This window comes from Rana temporaria, chromosome 8 (genome assembly GCF_905171775.1).
Source record: "Rana temporaria chromosome 8, aRanTem1.1, whole genome shotgun sequence".
In the NCBI taxonomy this organism is placed as follows: domain Eukaryota; kingdom Metazoa; phylum Chordata; class Amphibia; order Anura; family Ranidae; genus Rana; species Rana temporaria.
The window spans coordinates 53,947,191-53,960,696 of record NC_053496.1 but is presented as its reverse complement, the minus strand read 5'-3'; the positions used below and the strand labels follow the sequence as shown (position 1 = coordinate 53,960,696).

At 37.1% G+C, this 13,506-nt stretch overlaps 1 protein-coding gene across 2 annotated transcripts in view; it reads right to left on the bottom strand.

Annotated features, from left to right (window-relative positions):
• Positions 1-1,261: 1,261 nt before the first annotated feature.
• Positions 1,262-13,506, bottom strand: part of ZNF518A (zinc finger protein 518A) — a 127,867-nt gene continuing 115,622 nt past the window's right edge. For both annotated transcript variants that reach the window (XM_040361813.1, XM_040361812.1), the window contains 2 exons: positions 8,028-8,086; positions 1,262-6,246 (listed from right to left, as the gene is read on the bottom strand). In XM_040361813.1, the coding sequence (XP_040217747.1) occupies positions 2,030-6,190 (4,161 nt within the window). In that variant the 5' untranslated portion in view covers positions 6,191-6,246; positions 8,028-8,086 and the 3' untranslated portion in view covers positions 1,262-2,029. The remainder of the gene's footprint in view (positions 6,247-8,027; positions 8,087-13,506) is intronic.

Genomic DNA, 13,506 nt, shown 5'->3' with positions numbered 1-13,506 from the left:
TTGGACCAGTGCACAAAGCAAGGTCCATAAAGACATGGATGAGCGAGTCTGGGATGAAGGAACTTGACTGGCCTGTACATAGTCCTCAACCAGATGGAATACCTTTGCGATGAATTGTGGAGACTGTGAGTCATGCATTCTTGTCCAACATTGCTGCAGAGGTTGAAGGGGTGGGGGGGAGGTCAGCCTGTCAGTGCTCAGACCATATTCCGCATCAAATTGGACTGCATGTCTGTCGTCTAAGAAGAAAGCCTCTTCTAAAGATTATGCACAAGAAAACACACAGTTTGCTGAAGACAAGCAGACTAAAGGACATGAATTACTGTAACCATGTCCTGTGGTCTGATGAGACCAAGATAAACTAATTTGGTTCAGATGGTGTTAAGTGTGTGTGTAGCAGCAACCAGGTGAGGAGTACAAAGACAAGTGTGCATGAGTGCTGCCAGCACTGGGGAAGCTACAGTTCATTGAGGGAACCATAAATGCCAACATGTACTGTGACATACTGAAGCCGAGCATGATCCCCTTCCCTTCGGAAACTGGGCCACAGGGCAATATTCCAACATGATAACAACACCCAAACACACCTCCAGGACGACCACTGCCTTGCTAAAGAAGGGTAAAGGTGATGGACTGGACAAGCATGTCTCCAGACCTAAACCCCATTGAGCATCTGTAGGGCATCCTCAAACGGATGATGTCATCATGGAGGAGTGGAAGAGGACTTCAGTGGCAACCTGTGAAGCTCTGGTGAACTCCGTGCCCAAGAGGGTTAAGGCAGTGCTGAGAAATAATGGTGTCTACACAAAATATTGACATTTTCAAAAGTGGGGTGCACTCACTTTTGTTGACAGCGGTTTAGACATGAATGGCTGTGTGTTGAATTATTTTAGGGGACAGCAAATTTACATGGTTATACAAGCTGTACACTCACTACTTTACATTGTAGCAAAGTGTAATTTCTTCAGTGTTTTCACATGAAAAGATATAATAAAATATTTACAAAAATGTGAGGGGTGTATTCAATTTTGTGAGACAGTGTGTGAGTGTGTATATAGATATATATATATATATATATATATATATATTTATTTATTTATTATAAAAAACACACACACACACACTTTTCCTTGCTTCCAGTTATAACAAAGAATACAATTTAGAGACAGTACAAATAGTCGCAAAATGAACCTGTGTTTTTGAGATATATCATGTAATCTCATTAGAGATTTAGAGTTCTGTTGAGACACTAAAATCTATATTTCAAACTAAAAACATGGAATATTATTTAATAGAGAAATTTAAAGAGTACACAATTTTGTACACAGAATTTGCAAAAATAACAAGATGCATATATACAGCCATTCACAATTATTCACTTTTAATTTCCATCAAAATTAGCAATGTAAGCATCTCAACGTCTTGGCAATCATGCTTTTTTTATTTTATTTACATTTGACAAAAAAAAGTTAAACGGTGTTTTACGAAGTTTTGTATAAAAATTTAGACAGATGAAAAATTAGGTGTTTTTCAAGGCTTTCTGACCAGGTGTACTATTATACATTTTTCTGGCAATTGAAAACGAAGTGTACATTAAGTCTGAGTCATTGCTGTAAGAATATACAAAGTACACACCTGTATATTAACTGCAGAATTCACACAATTATACATGGCTTTGTAAACAATTCTTTCACTGTAGTTCAACAAACCTTGCACTGATGGATTTTTTTAATCACTTAATTCCCCATATTACTTCCAGTAATTTAAACACGAAAAAAAAAAGTGATTATTTTGAATACTCAAAGTTCACATCATATTCCATAAGAAAAATTACAAAAAAGTAAAAAGGTTTTGATGAAAAGCCAAAATAGCAATAGTGTAAGTCTTTATGTCAAAATACTGGACTGGATTGTAGTGAGAAAAAAAAAATGGTGAAAAGAGAAACACTTTGAAAATAACGCTGGTAAGAAACAGGAAAATATGAACAGCAATCTTACAAGCAACAAGTAAAACTCTTTAGAGTCAACTGTTAAAACAACGTGTTCCAATCCTTTGTAGCTTCCATGAGATGTCTTTGGCCGTGTCCTACCCACTCATCCTGATTGTCAAAAACCCTACCACAAAACCAGCAGTTAAATTTAGCCTGAAGCCTGTCAGTAGGTGTATTTTTCACAATTTTGTAATTGTTTTTGCTAGTTTTCTTTAAGGTCAGTTTAAGGACAAATCGTTCTTTTACAGGGCTCACAGGCTTCGAACGGCGGTTGCGCCTCCCATCACTCAGTAGCCCTGACTCTAGAAGGGCTTCAAGTGTGCTTTTAGACAATGACACCTTAAGAACATTAGCATTGAACTTTGAGATGGTTCTCATAAGGTTAACTACTTCAGGAATATCAGCATCTGGATGGTTTAACACAACAACAGGCTGATCCCTTTGGGGATACGTTACAAGTTGTTTAGCATTGACAGGAAACAATGTTAGTGCCCTTACTACATCCTTAGTAAGTTCTGGCGGTGGCGGAGATGGTGATTGTGGTGGTGTTGGTGAAGGCATTTCTGGAGGACTTCCTACTTCACTTGTATACGATTTTGCCTTACATTTTCTGTGCAACATTTGCTTTCGTGGGACTTCCTGAATGTGCTCAATTACTCTCTTTTTTGTTTTAAATTCATAGTCTGCTTCATAACTGCTTGAATCTGATATTTTTCTTTTGCAAGACCTATTTTTAGAATTTGATAATATATTCAAATTATTTTGCTTGACTTTTGATTTAGGCACCTTTGAAGATGGAGAGACTGTTTTGTCATCACTTTCAGGAGAAAAATGATCTTCTAATGAAGCAGAACTAGAGTTGGACCTTAAACAAAGTCTTCGTTCTGCTGGCTTACTCTGCAAACATACTGCACTGCTGACTATACCTGCAGGCACCTTTCCGCCATAGCCATCAAATGCACTAGTGTCCTCCTCTTTAACTGATGATGCTGACATGGTCTTCATCTGATCACTATTTCCCAATAAAGTGGCATGCTGAACCTCCTCAGGTTTCTTTGGTACGAGTGCCCGGCTGACCTGGTTCACCTGGACAGTTTTCTGCATGTTTGAAGTTGAAGCACTATTTGGCAAAACATAGTTTAGCAGGACCGCTTGCTTTCCATCAGGCAAAAGGGCATAAAATGGCTGCTTTTGCATGTGTTGTTGCTTGTTACTATCTACACTTCCAGTTGTTCCTCTTGACCCATCTGAGTTGACACAATACTGGAGAACATTCAGGTTAATTGGAAGTTTGCTTCCTACAGAAGAACCAGAAATTATATTGGCTGAAAGATTATTTGGAGAGTTTCCAAAGTCTGGCTTTAAAATATGAGGTACAGGAGGACGCTGTAATCTAGGAAGTGCCATTTTTCCTATAGTGTTCATCGTACTCATTACCTGAGAGCTACCATTATTCACATTCGTCACATTTCTTATGGTACCAAATGGTCCATTGGCAATTGTTAATACCATGCCAGGTTTTGTATTGAGCATAACCGGTGCATTAACCCGGCTGGGATTGGTGAATGTTGCTGTATTGGGAGCTCTTGTCTGGGATGTCATCATTCTTACACCAGGCTGATTATTCGCAAAAAACGGCAATGTAAACCTATTAGCACCAGATTGATAAAGAACAGTATTGCCCTGTGGCATACCAGAGTGTTGTGGTGCGCGAAGAAAATGAAAAGCAGCGGCTCCAGGTTTTGTTATAGTGCCGATTCTGTCTTTTGTCAGCTGTTGGTTAACTATTGAATCAGAGTGTGTTTTTATGAGCTCGCTTACTCTCGTGGAAAAAGACGTTTTAATACCAGATCCTGAAGAATCGGGTTCTTGCTTCAGGAACACAGCTGATGGAACATTACCATTAGGTATACGACTATCAAATCTTGGAACAGGGCTGGACAATGACTGCTTTGAAAAAGCAGATGCATTGTTGCTAGTAAGTGGGCCTGGTGTTTTTGTTAAGCAGACTTTGTCATTTACTCTTTTGTTATCTTGCAGTATGTTATGCAAGTACGTGTTTTTTGGAAAAGGTTTTGGATCAGGCATACGGCTTTGTAATGAAAATACCGAAGTAATCCTTGGCATGAAGGGTGCATTACTTTTGTTCATTTCTGTCGGTCTTGGGAATCTGTCATTAAATTGGACACCTCTCATTCCAAAGGCATTTTTAGGTGGAAAGGCAGAATAAGGGAAATTCCCCAGACCACTTGCTGTGGATGAATGTAAAAGTGAACTGTTGAGGTCCTTCGAATACATGGTTGCGGCAGATGTCATTCCACTGCTTTCGTTGCGATGTTGAGGTCTATACACAAATCCAGTAGTTGGATCAACATATTGACTTGACCCAGAAGTAGAAGTAGAAGAATGCATTTGATCCTTAGCAGTTTCACGGTTATGGTCATTGTCAAAAAACTGGTGTTCGTTAATATTGTATTCCCCAGGTTCTTCTTTGATCTTCCTGCCTATAGCTGAAGCCGATGATGTTGGTGAATTAAAGCTGGGCACATTTTTGTGTGGGTTTTCAAAAGAGGGTGGTCTGCTTATGGTTCCCAGCCTGGAAAGAGATTCATTTTTTCTTGCAATGAGTGAACCAAGTGCTGCAGTTGTAGCCGACACAGATGTAGACTGTTTCTCCACTGGAGTTCCAGGCGCTGAGTTCTGCATTGAGGGAGAAGGTTTAAATGATGGAGTCAAACGATTCTCTGTATTATTTGGTGCTCCATATGATCCATGATTAGTGCTGTGAGAAAAACGAGGCAAGCTATTTGATGATTGAGGTGATGGCTGTGAAGTACTGGTTGGCTGCTTATTGGAAGGCAATAACTTAATAACCAGGTTTTGCTTTCCGTTAACCATTTTGTAACCCACAAAAGTTGCACTGTAATTTGCTGGAACAGTGATTTTATTGTTTTTTACCATTAGCACAGTTGGCCCGTGAACTACATTTTGTAAGAGTCCCAAACTACCTTGTGTATTTGCATCCTCTTTGTTGCAATTTATTGTGGTTACAGGTGAAGGTCCATCATTTAAAGGCTGTTCAGAGTTAACATTAACCCAAATGTCTTTCACAGATTGGTCTTTATCTGGCGATTTAAACTGCATACTATTAGACCTTTCAATGCTTTCTCCGGCTTTTTCTGTTCCGTCTTGTCGCCATGATTTATCTTGAATATCCGTTGGGCAATTTTTTAAAACATGCTTCGGTCCAGCATTTGTTTGTGCCATATGCGCGTTAGCATTGTCTACAAAATGTTCATCTCTCGTGTGAACATGCTCTGCATGCTTGGCTAATATGTGTTTCACAATAAAATCCTTTCGCATTGCACTGTAGTTGCAGTATTGACAGCTAAATGGCAACAATGTACTGTGTCCCTGAAGATGCCTCTGGAACTCTGCTTTTGAGTAGCTAATATGGTTGCACTTTTGACAAGCATATTCAATTCCATTATTATGCCTATGAATGTGCTGAACAAAGGTGCCAACATCTCTGGTGGTGAATCTGCACTTTGAGCAGCTGAAGTGGCCATTGACACAGTGCGCAACTGAGAAATGCTTTGTTAAGCCTAATAAGGTATATAAATAGTCATTGTTACAGATCTCACATTTAACTAGTGCACTTCTATGGGTTTTTCGGTGTTGTTTAAATTCCTGAAAATCACTAGCTGAGAAGTTACACATTTCACATGGATAGAGGGGTGATTCTCCATTGTGGCATATTAGAAAGTGTTTTTGAAGATCATTGGGGCTGTATCGAATGCCATTTTTGCATTTTTGACAGAAAAAGTGAAGTACCTTAGCTGCTATATTAGCAGAATCATCATCTAGGTTTGGTTCAAGCTTGATTTCTGCATTCTGCTCTTCTGAATTTCCATTATTAAGGCTTCCTCTGCCCACTGATTTCCTTGCGGTTTGTTTCTTACATAGTGACTTGGAAGTTATTTCAGCTGTGTCATTTAGGCTACTACTTTCCCCCACTTGGTTTACAGATTGAACAGGGTTTGCCTCGGGTCCATGTAAAACCTTTTCATTTATGGAAAACGAGTCTGTGTTTGGTTGGCTGGTGACAAAAGCATTTCCACCATAATCCCATAAGCCATCTTTTGCAGATGTAGATTCTTCTGCATCCATAAAAAAGTCTTTACTTGGTGAACGCATCATTGATTTAGCTGAGAAATTGTGGGTGAAGGTCAATTAAATCCGTGACCGGCATTTACCTATAAAAATATAATGAAAATGGATATTGTAAACACAATGGTGGAAATTAAAACACATTCAAAAACGTATACAGTTGCATCCCAAAAAAAAAGTTAATTTCATTAATTCAATTCAAAAAGTGAAACGCATATATTATATAGATTTATTACACACAGAGTGATATTTCAAGCATTTCTTTTTTTTACTTTGAGGATTATGGCTTACAGCTAGTGAAAAGCCAAAATTCTGTATCTCAAAAAATTTGAAAATTGTGAAAAAAATGTAGTATTGTAGAGTGTCACACTCTAATCCGCTGATTAACTCAATACACCTGTAAAGGTTTCCTGAGCCTTTAAATTGTCTCTGTCTGGTTCAGTAGGTTACACAATCATGGGGAAGACTGCCGACTTGACAGTGGTCCATAAGAGAGTTATTAACACACTCCACAGGGAGGGCAAGTCGCAAAAGGTCATTGCTAAAGAATCTGGCTGTTCACAGAGTGCTGTATCTAAGCATATTAATGAAAAGTTAAGTGGAAGGAAAAAGTGTAGAAGAACAAGGTGCACAAGCAACAGGGATAACCGCAGCCTTGAGAGGATTGTGAAGCAAAGGCCATTCAAGAATTTGGGAAAGATTCACAAGGAGTGGACTACACCTGGTGTCAGCGCTTCAAAAGCCACCACACATAGACGTATCCAGGACATGGGCTACAAACATCACATTCCTTGTGTCAAGCCACTCCTGAACCAGAGACAACGTCAGAAGGCTCTTACCTGGGCTAAGGAGAAGAAGGACTGGATCGTTGGCTCAGTGGTCCAAAGTCCTCTTTTTCGGATGAAAGAAAATGTTGCATTTCATTTGGAAATCAAGGTCCCAGAGTCTGGAGGAAGAGGCACAAAATCCAAGTTGCACGAGATCCAGTGTGAAGTTTCCAAAGTCAGTGATGATTTGGGGAGCCATGTTCTCTGCTGGTGTTGGTCCACTGTGTTTTCTCAAGCCCAAAGTCAGCGCAGCCCTCTATCAGGAAATTATAGGAGCACTTCATGCTTCCCTCTGCTGACCAGCTTTATGGAGATGCCGATTTAATTTTCAAGCAGGACTTTGCACCTGCCCACGCTGCCAAAAGTACCAATACCTGTTTTAATGATCATGGTATCACTATACTCGATTGGCCACCAAACTCACCTGTCATAAACCCCACAGAGAAACTGTAGGGTATGGTCAAGATGAGACAGCAGACCCAACAATGCAGACAAGCTGAAGGCCACCATCAAAAGAAACTTGAGCTTCCATAACAACTAAGCAGTGCCACAGGCTGATCGCCTCCATGCCATGCCGAATTGATGCAGTAATTCATGCAAAATGAACCCTGATCAAGTATTAAGTGTATACGTATCGGTACATGGACATACTTTTCAGCAAGTCGACATTTGTGTATTAAAATCTCTTTTATATTGGTCTGATGTAATATTCAAATTTTACGAGAAACCAAAATTTGGGTTTTCACTAGTTGTAAGCCATAATCATCAAAATTAAAAGAAAGTGCTTGAAATACATTACTCTGTGTGTAACACGTCTATATAATAATATACGAGTTTCACTTTTCACATTGAATTACTGAAATATAAAATTAACTTTTTGATAATATTATAATTTTTTTGAGATGCACCTGTACATAAGTAAAACAATGGAATCTCTTATGCATTCAATGCCTGCACCCAAGACACATCATTTAATTAGAAATAACAAATCTAGATAAAAATACATTTTTAAAGTTATATTGTTTTATAGCTTAACCCACCTTGTGCATTTTTTGCTCCTTTGATCTTCAGTTATTCTTCCATTGATGTATTTGGGGGCCTAAACAGAAAAAGATTATATTAAAAACAATATCCATCAAAACTAAAAGCATAGATTTACAAAAAATAAAAAATAAATTTTTAAAAGGAAGAATAAATGGGTTGTAATGTAATGAACATGGCAATCAAGTGAACATGCTAATGACTGTAAAAGGGTTAAAAATGTTTCTCATGTACAGCTAAGAAAAAAAACTGTCTTTATAAGGTTTAAAGCTAGACAACGTTCTCCATTTAGGCCTCTTTTACGCAAGAAAATAAGCGTTAATGCACAGAGCATATATTCCTGGTTTGACAAGACGGCATTTATGTACATTCCTCCCAAATCATGCAACTGGAGATCTGCTGAAAGACTTTCTGATGCAATCTTACTCTAGTTGAATATGCATTAACATCAGTCTCGGCACAATCTACAAGTACATAAAAAATGCTTAAATACCGGTTTTAAATTAACTTGTGTTCGATTTATATTTTAGATTAGGTGTGAAAAGAAAAAACAAAGCATTTTAACATAATGAAATAAAAATACAGCAGAAGTATAGCAAGGAAACACCTTAACATTCATTACAAAACTACCCTTGTAATAAATCACCCAAGCTCATCTTCATTAAAGAAAATATATATATTTGATATGCGTTTCAAGAAAGAAAATAAAATTCTTTACTTTTAGGAATTTTTTTCCATCTGATTAAAATGTTGTCCTACAAAATTTCTGTAAATTTAACTGCCCCATTAAAAAAAAAAAAAAAAGAAGACTTGCATGTTCTACTGGCCTTCCAACGCTTGGTTTAATGCAAAACTAGTAGCCAACCAAGTACAGTAAACACTGATGAATCACCGAGTACTAAATGCTACAAAACTTGCTAATGATAAATAGGTCTGTGCTTCAAAAGCAGCCATTATAAACAATATGTCCCCTCCCTCTGTTTAGCATTGCTGACTGGAATTGTTCAGGTAACGCCACACAATCTCACACGGCACAGAAGGCTTTAAAGGCCTGTAACTTACTTTAGTGATTACTTATAAATTGATTCACAACTTCAACATCATAACAGCTTTATGCAAACAGCTTTCATATTGTAAAAATACAACTAGAACCAAAGTTAACTTAAAAGCAATGAGCAACTTTCTTAGAGCTACTGAACAACAATAAAAAAAAAAAAATGTTTATTTGAAAAAAATAAAATTATATATTCTGATTCTGCCTTGTTTTATGAAGTTTTAGCATGGCAACAAAAATGTCACTTATTGCAGGGAAACTACTGTCATCGTGTTGTATGGCCCTAATAATTATACAGAGTAATATTTATAATCGGGTCTACATTTCCATTTACTGGTAATTAAAAACGATGTTAAGGCTTGTGCTATACAGCAGTAATAACCTAGCAAAGCTTAGCTTCTCCCTATATTGTTTAAAATGTGACAATTAGTAAGAGTTGTGAAACTGAATACAATCCTATATATGTTACTAGAGAATTCTTAAACTTTTTAAAAGATAAAATATGTAAAAGTTGTATATTAAAATTTCAGCTGTATAGGTGAATAATCAGCTTATTTCAAGTAACCTTTCAAAAGTGTAATGATTAAACCTTACTTTTATTGCTGGTTTTTAATTGCATGTGTATATGTGGCAGCCATTTTTTCACATTAGCACTACTTAGCATAACCACAAAGTTATTGCACCTTAGAAATTCTTGCAATTCAATGCAAGTCTAATAACTCAGGCTGATAAGAAAAAAGAAAGAAAAAACACACACACACACACACACACACACACACACTACACCGAGTGTTCTTGATTTTATATAAGCAGCTATAACTGCCCTTGTCTGATATACAGGAAACCACTAGGGGGAGAATGACCATACTGAACAGCAACATTCCCTTCAAAATCGTTTTTTTCTATTGTTAACTCAAAGCACAGGCCATGAAAATATACAGCATTTTCATTTTAAAAACAATAATCAGTTGGCTCCACAAAAAACACAATATTCTGGATGTTGATCCGAAGTGCTGTAAAACTGCTAGAATGGGTTCAGGTTAGAAGCATGCTCTACTGCGATAGAAGTATGGCGTAATGTCTAATTATATACATTAGTTCTACAATTACAGAAAGAGCTCTACAGCTGCTACAATATCAAAGTGGGCTGGTAAAATTGTGTGCATGTTAAATACTTTTCCCTGATTTACTCTAAGACACAGCAACAAGATTTATGTCTCCTGGAACAGGCATTTAATGATCTCATATAAATAAAATAAAAAGTAGACATCCAAGTACTCTGCCGTCGTCCAACTGTATACAAAAATTATAAAAAACAAAAACAAAAAAAACACAGATCATGAAGACATGTAAACATCAACCGTGCCAACTACCACTAATGAAGACACCAATGTGTCATATTAACTTTTTTGAGAAAATAAAAGTATTTTTGTATAGAGTCAGAAAACCGCAGAGAACTTGAATACCACTACTGTTCTTTTCTTTATATGCCGATTTGGTAGAGAAGAAGCCGTCTGCAAGGAAGGCGAGTCAGTCACAGATTGGCAATGCATAGTTACAAAAAAATAATTACCATTTCTATTTTCGATAGTAATGATGTCAATTAAAATAATGTATCTTAAAGAAACAATAACAAGTAAAATGAAAATATATAAACAGATTTAAAGAAAAAAGGAAAATGCACATAGAACATATTTCCTTTGTTATGATTTGCAACAAAAAATTTCCACTGGGAGAAATCTCTGCTGTCAACCACCATGAAATATCTGCGATCACTCTGAAGCCTGTGGTGCATGGTGGGACATTTTTCATATCCCTATCAAAGCTCAGAGAAGCCAAGAGGGGATGCCTGGTGCTGCTCTGTAAACAGATTGTTCACATTAAGGGCTGCACTGAGCATGGCGACTTAACGCTGACACGTGAACATTCTACTTCGGGTGGAAGGATAAATTTGATTATTACTTGTGGGCATTCAGATTAAGCTTTCTGTGTCATTTATTGTAGAAGACACGGGGAGATTTACTAAAACTGGAGAGTGCAAAATCTGGTGAAGCTCTGCATGGAAACCAATCAGGTTTACTGTTAAAGCTTCATTGAACAAGCTGAAGTTAGAAGCCGATTGGCTACCAGATTCCAAGTGCTCCAGTTTTAGTAAATCAACCCCAGTATCACTTCAAATATAAAATGAATGCAGTTTATCGAGCGCATGGTGTAGAGACTGTGGTATGGAAAAAGGCGCACTCACTGTCAGGCCGATTTACAAAGGATCTGAGAAGGTTCATACAATAAAATGTGTGAATATTCACTTCAATCATTCAATCAATCAGTGAAAAGAAAAATCCATGTTCATTTCTTTCACCTGCAAAGGACTAGATATTTGAATTGAACACACATTTTATTGTGTGAACATTCTCAAATCAGTAAATCAGCCTGTCTAAATGGAACTCACTGGGGTTAATTAAAAGAAGAGCACAAATCACTTTGGAAAGGAGTTTTCACCAAGCTTATCTTCGTGAATGAGGTGAAGCTCTGCTGTTTTCCCCATCATCCAATAATCCACAAGTAAAATTCTTGGGTTTTTTGGTTTTCTTTGCAGGTGATTGGGTAAAGTGAAACTTCACCAAATTAGCTGAGGAATTTTAGTAGAATCCCTTTACCAAATAAACACGCTCTACTTTTTTAGTAAATCAAACCCACTTTCTCAATAAAGCAAACAGCATGATTTACTAAATAAAAGCAGACTGTTCACTTTTCCAAGGTAACTTTTCCCAGAATTGTGGCTTTGTGAATGTGGGAGAAGCTCAGCTGACTTTCACAATGCTAAAATGTGCAAGTAAAAATGCATTTTTTACTTTTCTTGCACCCGACGGGTTATTCTTTGCAAAGAGAATTTTCAAAACACAATTCACCAAGCCCTTGGAAAAATTCCCCTGCCCTTTCTTGCAAAAATGAAGTATTTGTGCGAGTCATATTACATACCACCTACACATACTCAATGCATGAGCAATTGTAATAGTCTGTAACCATTTATGTGAGGATAAGTGGATGCAATGGATCTTTTATGAACATGTGAACAGCACTCAAACTCTGTCATGCAAATCCAACTATTTTATTGCTGCATGTATACAGTTCCTTTAACATTATGCATTTTCCATTTTCACTTAGGGAAATATTTGCCAAGCAGGTCTAATAATTCGAATGTATTTTATTTAAAAAATATATGAATAATAATGCACCCCTTTATTATATACATTAGAATTATTATTATTATTATTATTATTAACTACATTTTTATATATGTTTTAATTAATAATTCTACTGCACTTCATTTAAAAAAATAAATTAAAAAAGGTTGGGTGTAATAAACGTAAAACAATATGGTGTTTTCGGTGTCAGGAGCATAATAATAATATAATAACACAACTCCAATGTTACAAAACCAAACGTCGCTCACATCTTAATGTTCTATCGAGGAGTTAACAGCGAAGTACAGTACTCATTGGACTAGCAATACTTATCACCTCCAAAACCTAAAAAAGGGACTGAAGGTTATTGGGGATCTAGCAAAAGCCCAAAGTCCTAAATGCCATCAACACAAGACACAGACAATGACTGATTAGGATCACCAATTTATTTACCACGACATGAGAAGGCAACTTTGGCCTTGGATCAATAACTGACACAAAATACACGATATTTTTTTCAAAACAGATTAATAGCGTACCATAGAAGATGGATTTTTAGGAGCTTCATCGTGTGGACACTGGGGTTGATTTACAATAGAGTTTAGGCTGTTTACTTCAAGGGGAAATCTCCTCTCGCTTGGTAAATGAGGTGAAGCTCAGCTGACTTTAATCATCCAATCACGTGCAAGCTAAAATACTTTTTTTTGCATGCATTGGGTTTTCTTGCAAACTGAGTTTTCACCACATTTACTAAGCTAAGGGAAAAAAAGTACCTTACAAAGTGACCATGTTTTACTCCTTTTGTAAACCAATCCCAGTAAACAGCATTAAAGAAACATGTGGCGTGTGTTATCATATGGATTCTACCGTCAACCCGGCTACTGCAACTCCAACTGTAACTGAACCTACACAGTAATGGATATTCCACTCCCCAATGCAAGTTTACATTTCAAAATGCTAATCAAACATTCTCTCATTCCCCTAAATCTAAAGGGTCATCATCTATCACCCCCAGAGCTATACCAAAATCATTCATCACCCACCCCCCCTTAAATTTGTTCTCCATCAGTGCTGAATCACAGTTCAATATTTTTTTACCCTTAAATCAATAGTGGTTTGTACTTGGTCACTGCTAAATCTATAAAACTTTATCCTCCATCACCCCCTAAATCTATAAAACTTTATCCTCCATCACCCCCTAAATCTATAAAACGTTATCCTCCATCACCCCCTAAATCT